Here is a 13,777-nt window from a genome sequence, read left to right as displayed (position 1 = left end):
GTCAATTGCGGTCACTCCAGGACCCCGGACAACACACACACACACACACACGGAGGACTCTGCTCCACTCTGGTATCCTGCTAGCCCGACACTCACCTTTGTGCGTCGTAATTGCCGTTTTCCCTTGTACCACGTGATGATGGCATTCGGTCGAGAGCCCGATGATTCGCAGGCAACTTCATAACGACGATCGGCAATCATCGAGCTGGGGGGCTCCAGTATTCGCACCACCAGAGGCTTCACTGTAAGAGGAAAGGACATTCAATTGAATTTCATTGCAATTGTAATTAAAGTTCTGTTTGCCATCATATTTCATGGCCTCATAATTGCAGTGCCGCACCGCAGCCCCTCCCCTACAATGTACACAATCCTTGGAGTACCTTTCGTATCAACAACAATTTGTGTCTATTACGTCTCGACAGCTCTCGAGTGTTGCACTTCCTGAATGGCTGCCTGGTTGCTGTAGCCGCTGCCTGGATTATGACTTTGTCCGGGCCCTTCCTTTGCCTTTACCTCCTCCACCTTTCCGTGTTTCCCTGTTTCCGTGTCTACGGCTCGTTGATACTTTGCTTCTTACGGCCACGAGGCCTCCTCTAAGAACACGACCTGACATTTATGTTGACGCCCCCCCATCGACAACTCTGGGCTGTAGGCTCGGTGCTTCTCCCCTCTGGCATATAATTATTTAATGGGGGCTCTCTTTCTCATAATAGTACTAAAACTTGGCATTTAACCTTATGGAAAGTGGAGTGGTACACTCGGAGAAAAATGACATCCTGAGATTCGGTTTAGATTTAAATTTTAATCGAATCTATTTGCACAAAGATTGTAAACTTTAAAATTTCTGTTACTACATGCATAATTTGATTTAAATTTATTTTTCATATATTAAATAAATATTTGTATACTCGTTTTAAATAAATATATATTATATTTAAAAAAATATATTTTGTTATTTAAATTAAATATATATTTATTTAATTATAACATTTTTTTTTTTAAGAGTATTATTTCAAGAGTATATTTCAAAATTAAATATAAAAGGTATAAAAAATACTTTTCATTTATTTGAAATAGACTTTAAATCAAAATGAATTTTATTTAATTGCATACTTGAAAGCTTTAATATAAAATAAATTAATTAAGGAAATACTTTTAATAATAAAAATATACGTACTTAGAGTAAATTATTTAAATAACTAAGAAAATTATTTAAATAACTAAGAAAATTATTTAAATAATTAAAAAAAAATTATTTTAAAAATTAATAGAAAATAATTTTAAAACTGCATATAAATAATATTAATATTTGTAATAAATAATTTGAATAATTAAAATAAATCATTTAAATAATTTAAATCAATAATATTAAGTAATTTAAAATTAATAATATAAATATTTGAAAAAAATAATTTCAATAATTTGAATAATTTAAATAAACCATTTTTAAAATTAAAATAAATAGTTTTAATAATACTTTTTTAAAATTTATAAAATGATTCTAGAAATTTAAGTACATATTTGTAATATTTTAAATAAATATTTTTAATACTTGTTTGTGTTTTTTTTTACTATTCCATTTTTCTTCGAGTGTAGCTTGGGGACACTCTTGAGGCCTAAGTTTTCTGTAAGAAGGAGCTCCAGTCTGTACTAAATCTTTAAAAAGATAACCAACGCGTTTTCAATCCCACTTGGAACCTAACCTTTCTTTCTTTCTTTCTTTCCCTTACTTTCTGCCACACCCACACTTTCCATGGAGAAAACTCCTTCGAGAAATGTTTGTACAAATATATTAGCGTATACGGTGGGTACTTACAGTGCATATCCAGTATGAAGCTCTTCTCCTTGGGCTTATCTAATTGCGTATTCAGTGCCTGACATGTGAATACGGAATTCAAATCGTTGCGCTGCACCGATGGCCACAACAGACGGTTCTCGATAACATCGCCGGAATTGTGCTCGTTTTGATTGTCGACAAGCAGTCCATTTACGAGCCAACGGACCTGCGGTTGGGGCCGACCTATAACCCCCCCAAAAAAAAAAAAAAAAACACCGAGAAACACAGACACAGGGAAAAGAGTTAGTGAAATGGCAGTAGTAAAAACGAAAAATGGTGCAAATTAAAAAGTCAAGCTTGGAGAAAGGAACGACCAGCCCTCACCAGGACCGACTGCTGTGTCGAAGTCTGTGATACGATAGGAAGGGAAAAGCAAAAGCAAAAGAAAAGCAAAGCAGACTTTGTGATATTTTCATTTGCAGCAGACAGCAGCAGGAGGCACCAGTGAGCGGCAGCAGTGAGGGGAGACTTTTCCTTGAGCCCCAAAAAAACTTTTTAGTCCTCTTGTCGGTCAAAGCTTTTAAGGAAATTAACAGGAAATTGTCTAGCCGAGCATACGGATATAGCCATACGATGAAGAGAAGCGGGTTTCAGGTTTTTGGGGTTTATGTGTGTTTTCTATTTTTTTTTTAGGCAGGACTGGTGTGGGATGTCGATGGATGGGTGATTGCGCCCTATTGGGGTTAAGTTCGTCTTTTGTAGTCAGAATCAACTTACCGCCCACCACACGACAAGTGATAACGATATCATCGCCCTCCTGCTTTGGCCCCAATTGAGAGCCATTCAGCTGTCGGCCCCAACGATCCAAGATGATTGGCTGCTCCGGAAGTACTAGAAAAAACAAACACACACACACACAGGAAAGACACAAGAGAGGGGCATGGTTGGGCATCAAATATGGTACTCCATCATTTTTGGGGGCTGGCAACACTCACTTATTACTGACAAATTGAAACGGAAACTTTGCGTTTGACTTGTGCGAAAATCCACACGACATCGGTAAATGCCCTGATCATGACGCTTGATATCCTGCAACGAGAGAGGGAAACAGAGAGAGAGAGAGAGAGAGAGAGAGTGTAAATTATTATGTGTATGGGGGTGCGAAAAAGGGAAACACATGATTAGCATGCACTACAACACACACTCCCACCGCAGCACACCCACACACACACGCTCACACCTGCTGGAAAAGCCATATAATTTTCAATTATTGCATGTCACTTGAGCCCCACATCCCCGCACCTACAAAGTACAAGCCTCAAGTGCGGTCTGGCCTGGCACTCAAGCACCGAGAGCAGGCCCTGCTTTTACCTGCTTTTGGTGTCAGACATTTGGGATTTTCATTTTGGTTTCGTTTTGGGCTTTCCTTTCCTTCTGTGGAAAATGCATGCAAAATTAGACTAGTTTTAGTTGCATTGTCTCTCCTTTTGGCTTTCATTCTCTTGTTCAATAATTCAATTGACCACAAAATAAACCTATTCTTCTGTCTTTTGCTTTTTGCTTATTTTATTTGACATTTTCTGGTTGCAATTCTTTCCCATTCAGTCTGAAGGATTTTGCATAAATCCCAAAAATTTGCTTATCTTAATCTATGTTGATTTTGTGCAAAGAGAATTTTTATTCTGTGCAAAATCTATGATTTTAATTGTATTTCTATTCTTTTGCTGGATTTTGGGGAAAGGAAAATATTTTCAGCATTGTTTCTGAGCGGAGGAGAGAATTTTTAAATTGAATTTGATATCAGAAAAGAGTTTAATGTTTTGTTTCAGAGGCTGGTTGATATTTCAGTGATAAGATGGGGTTTCCATTGAAAAGAGCGCATTATGGCAGGATTTTTGATAAAGGATCTTCTATCTAAAGTGCTTTGAGCTTATAAAAGGGGAAAATTCGTGCCCAAAAGAGTATTCTTTACCTGTAGCTGGCAACATGAATGTGGGCTTGTATTAAAATGGTATTTTGGGGCATATAATCTTCTATCTGTACTCCTAAGCTCTCAAGAATGGTGCTTTACAGTTGGATGGAATGTGTTTAAGCCCATGATATAGCTTACGAATACTCTACTGTGTTCGAATTTCATTGAAAAGACAAATATAAATAATTATTATGTAAACATTTCCAAAAATAACCATCTATAAATATATCCAACAAACAATCAAACATTGATTGAATCATTGAAATAATCAGCAGCAGAAATATGGATAAATAATTAGAGCATATTAAAACCCATTCCATCTGTAAGATAAAACCCTTTTTTCTGACATCTGTATATCCGCCCCATCCACCGGGGAGTACTGGATGATTGTTTGCCACTTGCCACATAAAATGGCGTCAAGTTAATTGGCTTGCAATTGAAATGCAATTAAAATTCATTTATAAGCTCTGTCTCTGTCTCTGCCTCTATCTCTGGGTCCCCAGTCCCAATTTTTAGCACATAATTCATGAGCGAACGAGCTACAATCCGTGGGGCTCATCCTCCATCCCCTGGATGCCACTCGTATTATGAGAGGATATTGTGTGTGTGTGTTTGTGTGTGGCAGCTGGAATTTATGGTGGCTGCCTCTTCGTGTGCATTTCACATTCATTTCGAAAATGCAACCTCGTTAACGAAGTAGATCCTCCATTCCCCACTACCCCCTCAGCGTACCTGTGTTTATTGCTTAACTCACTTAAGACCTTAACTAAGTTGGCCTTTAAAAAGTCAAAATGCTTGGGCAAAGACAGCACTCAGGCACGGGACAGGGCAGGGCCAAAAGCCAGGACGAGACGAGACGAGAGACGAGGACGATGTACATGGCATAAGTACTCGTACATACAGGATTTGTATCTGTATCCGTATCTGTGTGTGTGCTCTGCATCTATGTATTGCATGACAGTAACGGTAAATCAAGTTATCTGTAAACATGCAAGACATTAATAAACATTTCGCGTGCGCCAGGCAATTTAACAACTTTTGATATCTAAATTTGTTTTCCACATTCCATTCCATTCCATTCCATTCCTGTTCGGTTTTTGTTTTGGGCTGCTTCTTGGCTCTTCTGCTTGTTGTTTCCGCTGCTGCCAAATACCTGGTACTTCAACAGCTCAAGGGTATACAAGCCTCAAGTAGATGAAGGCCTTACCGACACTTGCAAGCAACATTTTATTGACCAGCTCGATGTCTGTGTGGCCTTCTATGTGTAATTTCAGAGGCTACTAGAGCGATAGCTGCCACATTAAATTAACCAACAATTCAATTTTGAACATCTTTCACTCCTCAGAATCGAGGGAAGAGTCTGTGGCTGTGGCTGTGGTTGTGGCTGTGATATCCATCAGGATACCCTCTTTGGCAGAGGCTCTATCAAATAATAGCCCGCTTATCGAAAGGCAAGATACAGTGGTTCTCTTATTTGGTATTATTTTCTCTACCTAGGCATTGGAAATCCACAAAGTGTAGCAAGAATCCCTTCGACTTCATTAAAGTAGCATTTTCTCCCTTATTATACCCGATACTCAAAATGAGTATTGGCGTATATTAGATTTGTGGTGAAAGTGGATGTGTGTAACGTCCAGAAGGAATCGTTTCCGACCCCATAAAGTATATATATTCTTGATCAGCATCAATAGCCGAGTCGATTGAGCCCTGTCTGACTGTCCGTCTGTCCGTCCGTCCGTCCCTATCAGCGCCTAGTGCTCAAAGACTATAAGAGCTAGAGCAACGATGTTTTGGATCCAGGTATCCACACTCCTAAGATATCGGACCGAGACGAGTTGCTGAATCTGGATCAGATCGGATCATTTTTATAGCCGAAAGGAACAATCAATTTGCACTGGCTACGGAGCGCGTGACGTCACGCTCAGACTGATTTTCTGTCTCTCTCGCACGCACTCTTTGTCTGGCGTCTGCCGAAGGAGAGCCATACTGACTAAGTAAGTAAGGTATAAATGTAGAGTTGCGGTCTCCGCAGCAACTCACGACGTTCCCCCTCGTTTTTAATTTATTTCCACCTCTTGAACTCTGCAACAATAATTCATCAATTCTAAATGCAATTCAAAGATATTCTCTAGTCGCAACATGCCATTTTTGTTTCCTGCATCATTCTTCAACAGATTTTCATTAAATTTATAACACTCTCGCTCTCCCTCTCTCAGTTTTGGATATTGCATTTTGTTATCAACAAGTACACATAATTTACTGAATTTTTGATTCAATTGCGAGCCTCATTAGGGCATAAGAATCCACTTGATGAAATTGAAAAAAACTAAACACGAATCGGTGTAGTATTTGCATATTTTCTTTGTTTTTTATCCGCAATTTTATTTATATTTATTTGAGTTTTAAAATGCACAACTATTTGCATATTTGAAGATTGAAGAATCAATCAATTTATACAAAACTCAACAACAAGTGAGTGATTTTTGAAGTGCAATTTGCATTTTTTGAATACTATTATTTCAATATATTTTATTTATTCACTTGAAACCGCAAAAATTTGATTGAAAAATGCATGTATTTATTTCTAGAAATTTTTTGGTGTAAAAAAAACTCTTTCATTTACATTTTATTTAAATTTAAAATGCGCATTTATTTATATAGAAATATTTGCAGAATTTGGCTCGCGGCATCCGAAAAAAATGAAACCCGCGACTTTTGAAATGCACAATGACCCCGAAAAATGGCATTCAAGCGATTGAATAAATGAATGAATGAATCTTTTTGCAGGCCAGTAATGGAATATATGTAATTTTCAACTAATTTAACACACACACATACACAGGGAAATTAATGGGGAATCATGATTCCTGCGGGGTCGTGAAGGGGGTGGCGGAGGGGGAAGGGGGTGTAGAAAATCTCACCTTAATTTCCAAGGTTGCTGGCTGCGAATCAAAATGGAATTTGGCCCGTGAGCCAAAAACCTCCGGGGCTGACCAATGTCGGGGCTGGTCCCGTGCCTCCTTATCGCGAACATCGAAGCTGAAAAGAGAGAAAAGAGCCAGAGAGGTGGGGGTGAGAAAGAAAAGCAGACAAATACATAAAATAACATGGAACCGGGCAGCCACCCCATTAATATTTAATGTGGGGCCGTGGGGTGTGCGAATTAAATCGGTCCGCCTCCCCCAGCCCCTCCCCCCTGGTCCACTCTGAAATTAATGAAATCCATAGCCAATATAATTCAGCCAGGAACTCTCCTCCACGAGCCGGGCCGCTCCGCCCTATCCCCTTCTCCGGCCGCGAACTTTTTGCACGAAAATTAGCGTAATTTATTTTTGGCCTGCTCATTAGGCCACGGTCCAGAGCAGACGCTTCACGGATTTTTGTGGCGGTATTGGTGTGTGTGGTGCTAAAATGCAATTTATGCTCTGCAGATAACAATTAATTTTTTTCCCATTTTTTTGGGGGGGTATTTTATTTTTCAAATTCTTATGCACTTCGGCGTCTCTGCAGTGCATTTAATGGTTTAAGTTTTGTTTTGGCTTTCGAAGAACTTGGAGGAACTTCTGGGTGCATTTTGCGTGGGTTTTAGGGAAAAATATAAATACGAGTACACAGAAATATGCAAGTGGAAGTGGCAGAAGAATGGAGTTATTTCAGCATAAAAAAACATAAAAATACCTTCTAAGAATCAGTAAAAAATCATTTTATCATTTGAAGATTTTGTAAGTAAGAATATATTACCACTTTTAATGATCGGAATCGGAAACTGAGTCATCTCCCGAAACGTATTAATGAAGTTTTAAAAACATTTTTGAAAGTATTTTAAAAAACTGTTTTTTAGTATTTTAAAAATAACATTTTTAAAAATGGTGTTATTTCTATATTATAAATTAAAAAGAAACAATAAAAAACTTTGTACTATTTAAAGAATATATAATATTATACCCCTCTTAATGATCGGAATCAGAAGCTGAACCACTCATTGATTGGAAACTCCCAAAACGTATTTAAGGTACAGTTTTCAAAGTTTTTTGAAAATATTTTAAAGTTTTGTTCTTATTATAAAATAAAAATTTGAAATTTTTTTAAATATTTCAAATTTATTTTCATTGCTTTAATTTATTTTCAATTTTTATTATTATTCTAAAATTAAATTTTTAAATCAAAATAATTTAAAAATAAAAAATATAGAATATATAATAAAATATATATTTTTTTTATTTAGAAACAAAAAAAACACAATAAAAGAACTTGGTAGATCAAAAATCATTTAAAAAATTCTATAAAATACATTAAAGTTTTTGCCGAGGTACAAAATTCCATAGCTAATCCTTGTTTAATTCCTAAATCTTAAAAATACAAATTTTAAACAAAACGTAAGCTGTTTTTCGTACTCATGCGGATCAAATATATTTATATACGCAAATTCTTTAATTAAAAAGAAATGAAATGACAAAATGTAATTAAATAATAGACTACTGTTCTTTCCCTTTCTGAAATCCCTTTCACTCCATTAACATATTTTGTTGCCAGCCTTTCAGAAAAAGAGTAAAAAGAATGAAAGGAATGAAAAATGTACGAGTGCTGCTGCGTGAATTTTTGAAGCCCAGACAGACAGCCAGAAGGGGTCGTCTCTCAATCAGAAGAGACCCTCAATCCTGCCACTCTATCCCTCTTGTCTTTGTGTGTCCCTTTCTCTCTATCTCTCTGTTGCTTTCCCCCTATCTGCCGCCTCTCTCTCTGTGCCTCTGTCTCTGTTTCGCTCCTGCCCGAAAATACTTGTTGTTGCAATTTCAGCCACTTTCGACAGAGCGTTAAGCGCCCTTTTGTAGTATGCCACACACACAATAATTTATGCGGGAAGCCGCCGTCGAACCTGCCTCACAGCCACCTCTTCCTGTCCTTCTGCCCCTTTCGACACTCGTTGCAAATGCAACAACTTAATTGCGGGTCCGGACTGCAGTGCAGCCAGGACTCGAGTGCAACAGAGAGGCACACCAGCAACAGCAGCAGCAGCAGCAGCAACGGGAGGGGCCATAGCCCCACGTTAACCCAAATTTCTTCTTTTTTTTTGGCATATTTTTTTTTCTCCGAGAGCCGTTCTTAACACCGCCATTTTAATTAAAAACTAAAAAACAGTTGCACTCCGCACTAAATGGGAGAAAAAGAGAGAGACGAGTGCAGATTGAAAGGTGGAGCGAGAGAGTGAGGCAGAAGGATTAAGCCAGAGAGAGGGAGTGGCGGAGGAAGAGGTTAAAGGTAGCAAGAGGGAGAGGTAGAGAGGGAGAGAGCGAGCGAGTGCGAACGTTAATAACAGTTCTTTTGAGGGGCCTATGCAGCAAATGTTTATGGCTAAATAATACAGAACGAGTGCAGGACTCCTCGGAGCAGGACTTTCACGCAAATTGAGTGTAATGAAAAGGCTCCTCCATGGAGAGCAAGACGCAGCAAAAAATCTAGGGCCTGGAGCATAAAATGCACGGAGAGATTGAGTTTGGAAAATACCCTTAGGGAAATAAATCCAGGAAAATACCATGAACTCTGGTCTCCAGGAAAAATACAAAAAGGGAAATAAAATTAGTTTTTCTATGAATTAAAAAAATAAAAATAAATAAAAAATAATTTAAATATATTTAGCTACTTTCTCCATTTGCATACAACAAAAACCCTTTAAAAATAAATAAAAATGAATCAACTTTTTCGTTTTTCAATCCCCTACTCCTTCGAGTACACCCCCTTGAGCCCTGTATACCCTAAAAGCCTCCTCGCACAAAAGCAATTATGTATAGCACGAATGGAAAATCTTTAGTTGACAACCAAAAGGCGCAACGTGGCATGAAAATGCAGCCGTGAATGCAATTAGACGGTGGAGCCCCCCCCCCACCCAGTCCCCCTTAAGGCCAAGAGCTAGCAATTTCAGGCACTTCATTATGGACTTTCCGCATGGACTTTCCCAGGGACTTGAGTTGACTTGACCGTTTCCGTAATTGAAGCTTTAAAGCGTGGGCAAAACATCATCCAGCTCCAGCTTCTGCTGTCTCCACACACACACACACACACACACATAATTCCTGTGGCTCCTCTCGTCCTGGCCCCGAGGTTAATCACTCTAAATTAGGTAAACATAATTAAGTTAATTCCATGACGCGGGAACAAAGAAAAACAAAAGCTAAACAGAGGAAGGGGGGGGCAAAAACAAAAAAAAAAAAGTAAAACAGAAACAAAAACAAAACACAAAAATCAGAGAGGGAAAGGGAGGGCAGGGGCAAAGTCACACATCCTGCCCGGCACGAACGCAACAATTTCTCCCACCGGAAACAGGACGGGCCTCAAATCGTAGCCTACTTATGTGCGCGGGTCCCTCGGCCTCCTCCCCAAAACGATTTGAAAAGGTAGCAGCCGAAACACTCGAGACTCGACTGCTCCCGTCTCTCGTTTGCATTTAATTAAATGTGTGCGTCGACGAAGACAATTGGGAGGACAGATATTGGGTAGGGGACGACTCACCTATAGAGCGGTATGCCCGCATTGTCACGAAACCAAAGCACCATATAGACATTGTCCAGGGGCTCCGTAATGGGGCAAGGCAGCGACACTGATTTACCCTCGACGGCATCGACGTCCTTCGTTTTCACTGTGGGTGTGTTTTCATATCCAAAAATTATGTTGTCACGGATTTCGTGTTCGCGTGTGTGTGTTTTGGTCCAGCATCGTTTCGACATCATCCATGAAAATAGAAAATAAATGCGTAAAATTTGTTAATTAAATGTACGTTCGTTTCGTATATGCCTACAGCGAGTGGGAGTGAGAGAGAGGGAGAGGGAGATGGAGAGAGCGCGCAAAGCTTTTAGCAATTAAATGTTGATGGCGGCTTAATTTCTACGTAATTACGAATGCGTAAATGTGTGCTCCGCTCCGCCCTTTGGCAGTACATCTCCATCATCCATTGGCTTAGCAGCAGAGAGCCGGGAGAAAGCCCACGGCTCTGCTCTGTTCTGCTCTGCTCTGCTCTGTTCATTTATTATGCATGTTCAAAATGCGTGCAACGCAACGATTTTTTGTTTGTTCTTCCGTTTGGGGGCATATTCGGTTAGAGACTCTTGTGAAAGCCGCTAGAGAAAGGCCCACTTTAAGCTGGCTTTGGCATTTAATTACAAAATACAACAAAATATAGCTTTCGGCGGTGATTAAATGAGGTTAAAACTCCTGGAGAGCAATGCATTTGCATGATTAATATCTGGATAAATACAGATACGTTCTATTATAGTTATTTTTGTTTTTGTTTTTTTTTTTCTTCTAGATTCCAGCTTAACCCAATTGCTATGTTTTTTTTTCAATTTTCATAATTTTTTTTTTTATTTTTTTTTTATTTTGAACTTACAAAATGTATAAATACGCTTTCTTTCTTAAAAAAATGTATTTTATTTAATTTTGTATCTTTTTTTTTAATTTATATTATTTATAATAATTTATTTAATACATATTTTTTTCAATTTAATTTTCATAATAAAAATGGAAAAGAATTTTTATTTAAGACAGATAAAAATTAAAAATAAATACCCTTCCTTATCCTTCCTTCCTTATTAATAATTAAAATCCGAAATTAAATTGTATTTCATAATTAGATCCCCAGCGATTCCGGCTTATAAGCTTGTCTCTACAGGGCTCCAAATAGGGCTTGGAAACCTCCTTAATAAATGGATTTACTGTGTGTGTGTATGCGTATTTATTGCATCAAGTCAGCGGAATATTTAATTGTTTCTCGTCTCTTAAATTTCGAGTATTTTATGGCTTTATGTGGCTGCAACAACATTTTGGCATTGAATCAGAGGCCAGACCAGGCCTGGCCCGGCCCGGCGCAAAAACATCAAAATCAACAGCAGCCAACAATAGCTGTCACATGTGTGTGGTGCGGCCTGGCCTGTCTTTTTGCTGATTTTGTTGCCACAGCCACAGGCCCGCCGCGCGTCACAGCTCGGCTCGTATCAAAAATGTTTATAGATAAATGTGTAGATATAAATAAAAATGTCTGCGCATCATATGAGCATATCAAGAGCACAAAAAGGGCCATAAAAAATCGTTGTAACATTCTTCACAATGCCACCGCCCATCCCCATTGAAGCCTAAGCTCTCCTTCCCCTTCTAACCAATGGTTTTTCCTTCCCTTTCCTCCCTTTCCTTCCTTTCTTTCGTTTTTTTTCTTCTTTGCCGTTGACTTTATGTGTAAATATGAAAAAATGTCATTTTATTGCCACAATGCGTCGAAATTTTGTGAAAATTTATTGCGCATACGCAACATTGTACAATAAATATGCGCTTAAATGCCCCCCAACAAAATGTACGAGTATATGTCTGTTTAAGAGTGTGTGTGTGTGTACTTTATGATGGCACTGTTTGCTTAGCACTGGCCTCGACTGTGGACAGAGGCTGGCGCTGGGCATCCAAAACAGCAGCGACAAATGCGACTCAAAAAAATATTTGAAAATTTGAACGAAGATACTGGAAAATCTATACCAAGAATTAGCCTTAAAATCCCCTCAATTAATGTCTAGTATTCCCTGGGCATTTTTGTATCCCGAAAGCCTTTTTTTAATGTCAAAAGGCCGAATTAGTCATTCAGGAAGTGTGCGAGTATTTAGAAAAGGTTTTCCCACACCCCACTTCTCCGCTCGTTCATCTGATGGCAAACACACCTCTTCTGGGCGGTGCCATTAGTCGTCTGGCCATTTTAGCTTCTTAGCCGTCACACATCCGTCTGCCTGGAAAATTCCAATGCATTTTGGAGCGATGGCTCGGTGCTGGCGTTGATGCTGGTTGGTGGTGCATCAAAGGAATGCCTTGACTCGGCTCTGGCTGTGGCTGTGGCAGGCAAAAATGCATCACACGTTGGCTGCATTGCTAAACGACTTTAAACTCTGCTCTGCTTCTGGCAATTTTCAGAAAATTGTGTCCTCCTGGGCGCTGTCCCCTCCGCTCCCTCTCCCTCTCCCCTCTTCGGTGGTGTGTCTCTGCTGCTGTCGACTCCTTTTTCGACTGCATTTTTGTGTCGCCTTTTGGTTTTGGCCTTCACTTAACTACACCCAAAGCTCGTCGACAGCTCGTGCATGTTAAAAGCTATTTAAATATGCTCTCTTTGAATGCCTTGATTGGCTTACGTCCTCTCTCTCTCTCTCGCTTCGGGATGCCATTCCACTCCCTCCCTCCTCCCCTCCTCCCCTCCTCTCCTATGTGTCCTCTGCTATCACCATCCCTTGACTTGACTTGCATTTGCTTTCGGTTTGCCTTGACTTCAAACAAAAAAAAAAGAAAGGCAAAATATATGAGAGAAAAAAAAGAGCGAGGAAGATGGAGTGCAAGTGTTAGGAAGGAAGCAGCAGCATAACCTCTTTGCATGAATTAACCCTTTAATGACCAAAAGGAGGGCCAATTGATTTGAACCTTTCGGTGGGCGAGGAAGTGTCCATTAATGCACAAAAAATAGTGGCTTTTATTGGGAATTTCATTACACTCTTCCACCGGGTGTTCCCTACAGAAAAGGAGGAGATTCTGATCTTATATAGATCGTTAGATATATCCATGTTTATCTGTATGTTTTAGGATATGAAAGTTTCCTAATTTTGAAGCTACACTTATGGCTGAAACCTTATAAGAGAGGTTCTTCTCTTTATTGAATAAATTTATTACAAATCGTCTTCCCAAAAGTTGGATCAAAAATCAGTCTAAAATTTATGGAAAATCATTAAAATCCAAAAAAAAAAACCCCCTTAAAGCCCCTCAAAGTTTATTTTTAAATAGTACTTCCCATCAGGAAGTAGCCCAGGAAATGCGAAGATTTTGGACTCCGGCAACCACTTTTTCTATAATGTTTTAACACTAGATATCCCTGAGTATCGAATGAAGGCTTTAAGCCTTAACCTGCCACCATTTTCCCTGCTGTAATTTCCAAATTGATTCCCAGTAATTCCCCGTTAACTCCCCCTTTTTTCCAGCTGTACTTTTCATTCGCGCACATGGCTTTTCTAGGGTTA

General features: G+C 39.0%; 1 protein-coding gene across 1 annotated transcript in view; it reads right to left on the bottom strand.

Annotated features, from left to right (window-relative positions):
* LOC6593664 (neural cell adhesion molecule 1) overlaps window positions 1–13,777 on the bottom strand; it is a 73,750-nt gene that overhangs the window by 30,163 nt on the left and 29,810 nt on the right. Inside the window, exons 2-7 of the mRNA XM_026987341.1 lie at window positions 10,257–10,383; window positions 6,671–6,788; window positions 2,773–2,866; window positions 2,555–2,668; window positions 1,817–2,020; window positions 97–242 (exon numbers count right to left, since the gene is read on the bottom strand). Coding sequence (XP_026843142.1) covers window positions 97–242; window positions 1,817–2,020; window positions 2,555–2,668; window positions 2,773–2,866; window positions 6,671–6,788; window positions 10,257–10,383 — 803 coding nt within the window. The remainder of the gene's footprint in view (window positions 1–96; window positions 243–1,816; window positions 2,021–2,554; window positions 2,669–2,772; window positions 2,867–6,670; window positions 6,789–10,256; window positions 10,384–13,777) is intronic.

The sequence above is a fragment of the Drosophila persimilis genome, unplaced genomic scaffold, assembly GCF_003286085.1.
Source record: "Drosophila persimilis strain 14011-0111.01,24,50 unplaced genomic scaffold, DperRS2 tig00000124-arrow-pilon, whole genome shotgun sequence".
Lineage (NCBI taxonomy): Eukaryota > Metazoa > Arthropoda > Insecta > Diptera > Drosophilidae > Drosophila > Drosophila persimilis.
This window is presented reverse-complemented; position numbering and strand designations above follow the sequence as displayed.